This window comes from Staurois parvus, unplaced genomic scaffold, assembly GCF_062004578.1.
Source record: "Staurois parvus isolate SC_StPar_1 unplaced genomic scaffold, SC_StPar_1.0 ptg000025l, whole genome shotgun sequence".
NCBI classification, from domain to species: Eukaryota; Metazoa; Chordata; class Amphibia; order Anura; family Ranidae; genus Staurois; species Staurois parvus.
In genome coordinates this window covers 6,247,501-6,257,623 of record NW_028317821.1, presented here as the reverse complement: position 1 = coordinate 6,257,623, position 10,123 = coordinate 6,247,501, and the positions used below count along the sequence as shown (strand labels likewise).

Genomic DNA, 10,123 nt, shown 5'->3' with positions numbered 1-10,123 from the left:
ATTTCTGCATCGGGGAGACAACTTTATTTTTTTTTAAATATAACAGGAAGAACGTGCATGATCTGCATAGTGATTGGAGTGCTTGGCAGATATATTTGCATAATAGAACTCTGGATACTGAATTTAGAAAACACATTTCCAGGCAATAAGTAAAATCCCTCTGAAGACAGAACATACTATTAAGGAAACACTGCAGCTATGCTAAAGTCACTCAGTCCCCTAAATTACCCGTATCTGATTTTTACATATTCCAGTACAGCCAGATTTCAAGAAGGAACTAAATATGTTTCTTGGCGAGTCTGTTTTATTAGGTCACATGAGCCTATGATGGGCAATTTCCTCTCTCTCTCTAATAGCTATAGCAAGGAATCTGTAGCCGTTACTGTATGACTGAACATGCCACAATAGTTTCTTTTCACGAGGAATATAAGAAAGTGCTTTGATTACATAGAAACAAAAAACAAAGCCACACTATTTTTCAGCACAGATCTCCCCCCAAACAAAAGCCCATTAAGATTCCAGTTACTTTGTTTTTGATGTTTTATAGCGGTCTTCTTTCTTTGGAATCTTCTCTTTTAAAGAATCAGTGGCAGATTTGTGAGTCAGTTTTGATTTAGAACCAGCTGGATCAGAACCTGCCTGAATTTTGCCATTTTTTACTAGACCAGTTGCTGGTTGACTTTTTGCTGATGATTTTGTATGTGGTGCAGTTACTGCTTTGGAATCAGATTGTGGGAGCTTAACTACAGACAGCGGAGTGCGACCAGAAATGGTGGTCTTATCAGTTGCAGCCTTAACTGTGCCGTTTCTCTGAGGCTGGAATGGTTTAGTAGTGTCTCTACCTATGGGTTTCGACTGGGAAACAGCTGTAACTAGTGATTTAGCCACTGGTTGAGAGGGGTAGGAAAAAAGGGGCATGTTGGAAGGCACACGGGAAGACACCACAAATGGCTTCCTGTCTATCAAATTGTTTTTCTGGAAATCTGTCTTTTTAATTCCTTTGAGTTCTCTGGAGGACTGCACTACTGAAGCAGGTTTCTGATCAGTTGTACTCTTGCTGGTCAATTTTGCCATTTCAGCCCTCTTAGATAATACGGTCCTAGTAGTTGCCGATGTAGTAGCTCCTTTATATGCATCTGTAGTTGATTTTGGTGCTGGTTTTGACTGGGAAGCAGTAGCATCCTTAGGTAGTGCCTTAAGAGGCACAGGTGTTTTGGGAGAACTTTTCAATGACTGTGTCTGCTGCACAGGGCTGGCACGTTGAGTCAAGTCTCTAGTGTTTGGAGATGCTTTAGTTACATGACTAGAGCTTTTCCCAGCATGATTAGAAACAGGGCCAGCACCCTTGGGTGAAGTGAAAAGTTTTCTTTGAGGAGAATTATTTTGCGCACCTTTTGTACTGGTACTTACAGTAGTGACATGTGGAGGAGAGTTCGATTTTTTTGCCACCTTCCTTTGTGGCTCAGGAAGTAAAGGGGAACCTTTTCTTGGAACAGTTTGAATTTTGGGGCGTACTGAAGAACATGGCGTATTTTTTGTTCCCTTGTGAGGAGTCAGCATGGGGGACTTCTCACTTCGGAGATTAGTGTTAGAAGAGGATGAAAGTGTAGATGGTGTAGAGGCAGACTTCTGAGAGACACCGATTGCAGATATGGGATTCATAACAGGAGGTTGGGGTATCCTGCCTGACTGCAATGATACATTCTCGCTTGCCCCTCCTTTTTGGAATTGAAGAATTTTTTGCTCCAAAGTAGTAAACTGCAGAACCCTGCAAGGGTCATACTTAAGCAAAAACCCTTGCAGTGTGTCCCAGCCTCCTCCAACCCGGACCATGACATGCTTCCCATGTAGCATCTGGAAAATAAAACAAGGAATCACTACTCACAACATTTTCAACACACTCGTTTCACATTACATGTAGAACTACTTTTTATTATTAAGATTATACAGTGTTTATATAGAGCCAAAACGTTTGCTCAGCGCTGTACAATATAGTGGGGGACAGTAGCAAAACAATATGCGAGAGGTTTGAGGGCCCTGCTCTTTTGAGCTTACAACTACTTGACCTAACAGTTTTTTTATGACAAAGAAAACGCATTTCAGGCTATTTTAGCACTCCAAAAATTAACATTCAAAGTGGAACTTTAGTCATAAAATTAAGTCCTGATAGATCACTTTATGCTGGCCCCTTTTGCAGGTATAGCTATGTAAAACCTAAAAAATTAGTATCCATACGGTTTAAAATCCAGTAATACACTGTCTCACCCTGCTCTGCACATGCTCAGTTGCTATTTGTTAGCACTGCCAAAGATGTAGAAGCTGATCTGCTAACCACCTAAAGATTTACTGTTGCTCAGGGCTTCAGCAAAATGGCAGCCTCCAACAAGTAGAAAAAGGAACAATGCCGGAGGCAATTTACAGCAAACAATCATTTTGGTAGCATAATTATTAATGTGGAATGTATATTCCTTGTTAAAGAACATTATTTTATCAAGTTGTTATGGGTAAAAGTTCAGTTTTAGGTCACTGGTTTATAATTTCAACTGACACACATTAAATTAGCATCTTAATGACTTTTGTACAAATCGTCCTAGGAATAATCACCTATATTATCACTCACTAACAAATTTTAACTTAGGACTCTTGCAGAAAGACAGATTATGCTCTCTGACCTCCAAACAGGAAAGCACTCCAGAAGTGCCTTCCCAGTTTTCTAAATGTAGCAGTACAGCAGATGTAATTTACAGAGTAACTGTTTTAGAGTTATCGAATACTTCAGCCAGACACAGATAACCATTAAATCAACAATAGTCTGATGTCCAGTTTCAGGAATATTTTCAAATTTGGTATTAGCATAGTGCCAACAGATTTATGGCTCTTTGTTTGAAGTATAATAGAATACAGAGGGTACTCTTCTGATTAGGCTCACCACTAGGGACATGCCTAAAATCAGCGGACTGGATGATGCTGAAATTCCCGCTTCTGTAACCAATCTGTCACAATCATCCTATGCTGTAACAAACACCTAGCATTATTTCTAAAAGGTATGTAAATGCATTTTATTATTTGTATGTGTTTATGTTATTTACTAGCAGCATAAATGAAGGCTTTAAATCTGAACAGATGGCACACTGTTATACAGTGTAGTCTGCATTTAAGTTATTGCATTCTAAGCATTAGTATGGATCAACACGGCCCACCTTTTATTTTTTTCACAAGCTGAAAACTGTTCTGAGCTGCTATATTTATTGGCATACTCAGTGCAATAAAGATCTTACACCGAATGCCAGTGAGTGCTTGATGCTAATTAGAAATTCATGCCGCGTTCTCCCATTAGACATCATATGTAGGATTGCTCGGCTTTAAATACAATGTACATGTATAATAGAGAAACTACAAGCACAACTTCCTGTAAGTAATGCATCCATTTATTCACTTCCTTCATCCACATATATTTTAGAACACAGATGCTTCCTCCAGGAAACCCAATACTGCATTCTATCAAGTCATGAAAAGCATAGAAAAACAATGAAGTCCATAATCATCACCTTTTAACCATAGTGATCATTGTAAATACATGGAGAACTGCATTCAGGAGTTTTATTTGGAAACATTTAAAAAGTTAAGATGAGAAAACATTGACAACTACAGATGATGATCTCCACCAACATCAAAGGTCCATTGAAAGCATTCTGCTACCAACCCTCTATTTTTGTGCTGAATGCACCGTTTTGTAGATTTCCTCTTTCAAGGTAGGAGGAAAATCTTCTGACCATCGCGATGCTAACCAATCAGTACCCCTCTAGCCCGTACTGTCATCCCTGAAAGGAGATGAGAGAAAGCCGCTAGGAATGTAAAATCCCCAGACCTGTGAAGTGGATTTTCCTTGTGTGACAGCATGGGATCGGTGCAGGGAGGTTTCCTGCACCACTCCTGTGTGAACTCAGGCTAAGACAAGCCAGGGTTCACACAGGAGCAGTGGGCAAACTGCATGCGATTTGGACAGGAATCACATGCTACTCTTTCCGATGCAATTTGTGTCCACACATTTTGTATGTATTAGTACTCGTACTCTCCAATAAAACAAAAGGTTATCTGTGCATCCCTAATTTCAATAATCTGCTAAAGCTAGAGAGCCAGGACAATCAGTCTCTAGCTCTAAAATTTGTGCCCACCCCCAAGTGCCAGGCTGTGGAGGGGGCAGGAGTAGCTGGCTCAGGCTCTCAGCAGATCATGGCTGAGCCAGGTGCTGGTCCAGCCTCCTGGGTGGATCCCGACCATATGGTTGGGATCTTTCTGCAGCCTGGACAGGCTGAGCGACATCAGCCAACATCGGACTTTAGCCCACTGTCAGCTGAAAACGGGTCACAGGAGTGCAGAACAAACTGCACTCCTGTAATCCACAGGAGAAGTACAGCCAATAGAGCACTGGCTGTATTTCTCCTTTAATTTAGTAATGCGAAGGGCATTTATTAATACAAAAAAACAAACAGCCAAAAGTGCTTTACTCTGAAATCCATAAAAACCCTTCCTAGGGGATTGTGCAGATTTTGAAGTGCTGCACTATTTGTTTTATATTTGTATTTTATATTGTGTGAACCACATTGTGTGTGTTCACATGTTCTCAATGAGGGGGAAGGACTTCACACAGCTGCGTGTGGATACTTGCATTTAATACAAAAAACACACTTCATGACTGCACGAAAATGGTTTTCTAAATTGATGTAAACTTACGGCTTCCAAGTGATAAACCACAGCAACAATTGCAAGACTTTACAATGTTCTAATGGGCATTTCATAATTAATGCAAAGCAGTGGAGCTATATTTAAATATCTAATGGACAAGGTCTTAAAAAAAAAAAAAAAAACCCTGTAAGAATGTTTTCTGAGGTGCACATTATATATTTACCCGAATGAAGAGGATCTTATCCCCTAACCGATAGCGGCCCTCTGATAAGTACTCAATAGAGAAGCGGTGAGAGCAATTGCAGGGTGGGTCCTGAGCAATGTGAGTCACCTAAACAGAGAAAACAAAGAAAATACAGTCACCACTAGCTAAAGCAAGAAACCAGTATCCCTTTGCTGAAACACTACAACTATTCCAAGGACACACCATTTGACCTAATTATGGAAGGCCATTATTGAGGCACAGGAATAGGATTCTAAAAAAAAAAAAAAAAAAAAAAAAAAAATCAGACTTACTCCAATTGGCCTCATTAAATTGGACTATAACAAAAGGGTCAGAAACTGGACATTAAATTAGTAATTTGGGGGGGGGGGGGGGATTAACACAAAGGTAGTGCAACTACAAAAAAAAAAAAAGTCTGGATGGAGGATATTGCCATTTATAGATCTGAATGAATCCCAGGAACCAGGGATGCTAAAGAAAGGAAGCCAAAAAGCAGACATTCCCAAAAAATGATTCTAACAGTATATTCAACATTGGTCACTCTGCTTCATAATCTTGGTGAATGTGTAAAGATATTACACATTGTGTTCCACTGCATGTTAATGATTGGAATTCAGCATTTAGACAATGTCAGCCTGCTAAGACATCCCTGACTCTGATCAGTTGTCCGTCCTCACCCAGCCTAGGCACAGGTTTTCTTGCTTTGAAGTCTTTTCAGAGGCAACTAGGATGTAAGAGGTCAGTGCAGTCAAAGTCAAATGTTTAGGGAATCGGTTTATCCTACAGGGCTTAATAAAGCAAACTGCTAAAAATACAGATGAAATACATATCTAGTTGCGCTTTTAGCCACCCAGGGATTTATATTTCTGTCAGTCCATGCCCGAGATTCACACAGGTTTACCTGACAGCACCACCCTGTATAGCAGAGAAGATACCTGAATTTTCTTTGCTGCAGTTCAGTAACACTTACAGGTCTTCTCTGTTCCTCAGCCTCAGATTGGACAGTGAAAGGGGAAGCAGTAGACGGATGAGCTAATTTCTCCATCTCTCTTCCTATCAGCATGTTCTTTGTTAGCACATGAGCACTGCAGCACAACTGATTGGCTCCATTCAGGTACCTACACGGCTTGTATTTAAATAATATATTTAATGATGCATGAATGAATACAAAGCTGCATTAATTTGTGTCTTTTACATCTGCCTGGAGTTCAACTTAAGCACCTCTTGACTGTGCCATATAGATGTCCTTCCAGATTCCCGCACCCCTAAGTGCGCATTGGGCATGCTCTGTGATTGCTGTGTCCTTTGGACACAGCTGATCACAGATTGAGGTAAAGGGCCAATCACAACAGCCCTTTACCATGTGATCAGATGTGTCCAATCACAGCTGATCCCATGTAAACAAATGCCGATTATCGGCATTTCATTTCCTTGCACGTGGTTACTGTGACAGGGCGCATTTACACTGATCACAGTGCCCCGATTATTAGTGCAGCCTCTTCAGTGCAGCATATCAGTGTCACCTCATCAGTGCCCATCAGTGCAGCAAATCAGTGTCCATCAGTGCAGCAAATCAGTGTCCATCAGTGCAGCATATCAGTGTCCATCAGTGCAGCATATCAGTGTCATCTCATCAGTGCCCATCAGTGCAGCATATCAGTGTCCATCAGTGCAGCATATCAGTGTCCATCAGTGCAGCATATCAGTGTCCATCAGTGCAGCATATCAGTGTCCATCAGTGCAGCATATCAGTGTCCATCAGTGCAGCATATCAGTGTCCATCAGTGCAGCATATCAGTGTCCATCAGTGCAGCATATCAGTGTCCATCAGTGCAGCATATCAGTGTCCATCAGTGCAGCATATCAGTGTCACCTCATCAGTGCCACCTCATCAGTGCCCATCAGTGCCACCTCATCAGTGCATATTAGTGAAGAAGAAAAATTACTTTTTTGCTAAATTTTATAACAGAAACAAAGAAAAACATTTTTTTTCAAAATTGTCAGTCTTTTTTTTGTTTGCTTTAGTGGTGATTAAATACCACCAAAAGAAAGCTCTATAGGTCTAAAAAAAGAAAATAAAATTCATATGGGTACAGTTTGTATGACAGCGCAACTGTCAAAGTGCAACAGTGCTGAAAGCTAAAAAAATTGACCTGGGCAGGAAGGGGGTGAAAGAGCCCAGTATTGAAGTGGGTAAAGTTTACATAAATCCTCACCCTGTAAAACAACCCATTCAGTTTAAAATAGAAATGAAAGGCAAAACATTTGTGTATAAAATATATTAAAAAAAAGAAAAAGAAAAAAAGTTTCTCCCTTTTTTTTTAATTTTTTATAAGTGATCAAATACCTTTTGTTCTCAACTGCACATGAGCTGGGGGAGGAGAAATGGCAGTACACTAAGCTTCTCAGTGAATGGCTATGCAGAGGGAGCGTGTGATCAGAAGTCTGATCACTGGAGGAGAGCAAACAGAGTTCCCAGTACAGCTAGAAAACTGACCAGGCTGTGCTCTCATGCCTAGTGTAGTCAGTTTTTAATAGGATAGCCGAGGGACTGGCAGGAACACCAGAAATTTCACACAAAGGAAGCAATACAAAGAGAACAGGATAGCTTTTTTTAATACATTTACACGGTACAGCAGGTACATACCTGGAATGTGAAATGTTGGGTTTGCATATCCTTTAAATGCTCTAATGGCTTTTCGACTTCACCCTGTAGCTCTTTCACACCAGTATTCTCTCCAACCCAGCACTATAGCATTTAACAACCAGTGTTTGACCAGGCTGCTTTCTCCAAGAATACAATAGCACATATCCAACATAATGGGTGATAAAATGCTCTTACCGCTTCATGTAACTCATGGTGACAGCAAGATTTTTGGATTGTTGTTGGGGCCAGTGGTCCAGATTCCATGAGCAATGTTTCTTCTAGTTCAATTTCCTTCTCTAGCTTTACCAGGACTGGTGGTTCAACTCCATATCTGTAATTAAAAAGAAAGCATTTTTTTTCCAGTAAAAGGGAGAAAAATTTATGAAGCTGGTAGAACCAGTTGGTCTGTATGAATCAGACCCACAATCTTAGTAAATGTCCAGTCTAATCTTATTTGTGGCTGTCAATACATGAATGTATCATTTGCCAGTGTTTAGAACTCACACACCTGGATACAATTCTTCCAATATCTAGGAGACACAGGCATACTTGCCGGGGGTCTTTATGCAGCACTAAAAAAGAAAAAGAAGAAGAGAAAAGGCTTCTGGTAAGTATACATGTACAGTGTGTGTGTGTGTGTGTGTATATATATATATATATATATATATATATATACACAGTTGCAAGAAAAAGTATGTGAACCCCTTGGGATTACGTGGAGTTTTGCATGAATTGGGCATAAAATGTGCTCTGAACGTCATCTAAGTCACAACAATAGAAGAACACAGTCTGCTGAACATAATACTACACAAACATTAGATGTTGCCATGGTTTAATTGCACATAACATGTAAACATTCACAGTGCAGGGAGGAAAAAGTATGTGAGGCCCTAGCTTAATGACTTCTCCCAGAGCTAATCGGAGCCAGGAGTGAGCCAACCTTGACTCCAATCAGTGTGATGATATTGGATGTGTTGCTGACAGCTGTCCTGCCCTTAAAAAACACACACCTGTTTTGGGTTTACTGGTTTCAAGAAGCACTGTCTGATGTGAACCATGCCTCGCAGAAAAGAGCTCTCAGAAGACCTACGATCAAGAATTGTTGACTTGCATGAAGCTGGAAAGGGTTACAAAAGTATCTCCAAAAGCCTTGATGTTCATGTGTCCACAGTAAGACAGACTGTCTACAAATGGAGAAAGTTTAGCACTGTTGCTACTCTCCCTAGGCTTGGTCGTCCTGTAAAAATGACTGCAAGAGCACAGCGCAGAATGCTGCATGAGGTAAAGAACAATCCCAGAGTGTCAGCTAAAGACCTACAGAAATCTCTGGCACATGCTAACATTTTTGTTGACACATCTACAATAAGGAAAACATTAAACAAGAATGGAGTACATGGGAGGACACCACGGAGAAAGCCATTGCTGTCCAAAAAGAATATTTCAGCACGTTTGAAGTTTGCAAAAGATCACCTGGATGTTCCACAGCACTACTGGCAAAATATACTGTGGACAGATGAAACCAAGATTGAGTTGTTTGGGAAGAACACACAACACTATGTGTGGAGAAAAAAAGGCACAGCACAACAACATCAAAACCTCATCCCCACTGTAAAACATGGCGGACGGAGCATCATGGTTTGGGGCTGCTTTGCTACCTCAGGGCCTTGACGGATTGTTGTCATTGATGGGAAAATGAATTCTAGAGTTTATCAAGACATTTTGCAGGAAAACGTACGACCATCTGTCCGCCAACTGAAGCTCCGCAGAGGATGGGTGATGCAACAATACAATGACCCAAAGCATACAAGTAATTAAACAAAACAATGGCGGCAACAGCACAGAATACGCCTTCTGGAGTGGCCCAGTCAGAGTCCTGACCTCAACCCGATTGAAATGCTGTGGCATGACCTTAAGAGAGCGATTCACACCAGACATCCCAAGAATATTGCTACACTGAAACAGTTTTGTGAAGAGGAGTGGTCCAAAATTACTCCAGATCGTTGTGCAGGTCTGATCTGCAACTACAGGAAACGTTTGGTTGAGGTTATTGCTGCCAAAGGAGGGTCAACCAGTTATTAAGTCCAAAGGTTCACATACTTTTTCCTCCCTGCACTGTGAATATTTACATGTTATGTGCAATTAAACCATGGCAACATCTAATGTTTGTGTAGTATTATGTTCAGCAGACTGTGTTCTTCTATTGTTGTGACTTAGATGACGTTCAGAGCACATTTTATGCCCAATTCATGCAAAACTCCATGTAATCCCAAGGGGTTCACATACTTTTTCTTGCAACTGTATATATATATATATATATATATATATATATATATATATATATATATAAATAAATGTACAATATATTGATACTATCAGTAACTTGTCTACATGAAAATAATACTGGCAAAATAGAATATTTCTGGCAGTCCGAAAATTTAGAAGCAGCAACCGGGGACTGGTCTAGGTGAAACATAAGGTTTATACAAATCCAAAAATATTGTTATGCAAGTATAAGGATTTGCATGGTTGCCTCATTTCTAGGTTAGCATTTTGTCCAGAAAGAAGAT

The 10,123-nt window shown here is 40.3% G+C and overlaps 1 protein-coding gene across 2 annotated transcripts in view; it reads right to left on the bottom strand.

Annotated features, from left to right (window-relative positions):
* Window positions 1-286: 286 nt before the first annotated feature.
* The window catches only part of GAS2L3 (growth arrest specific 2 like 3), a 37,961-nt gene continuing 28,124 nt past the window's right edge, over window positions 287-10,123 (bottom strand). For both annotated transcript variants that reach the window (XM_089694226.1, XM_089694219.1), the window contains 4 exons: window positions 8,065-8,128; window positions 7,752-7,887; window positions 4,910-5,017; window positions 287-1,854 (listed from right to left, as the gene is read on the bottom strand). In XM_089694226.1, coding sequence (XP_089550352.1) covers window positions 523-1,854; window positions 4,910-5,017; window positions 7,752-7,887; window positions 8,065-8,128 — 1,640 coding nt within the window. In that variant the 3' untranslated portion in view covers window positions 287-522. The remainder of the gene's footprint in view (window positions 1,855-4,909; window positions 5,018-7,751; window positions 7,888-8,064; window positions 8,129-10,123) is intronic.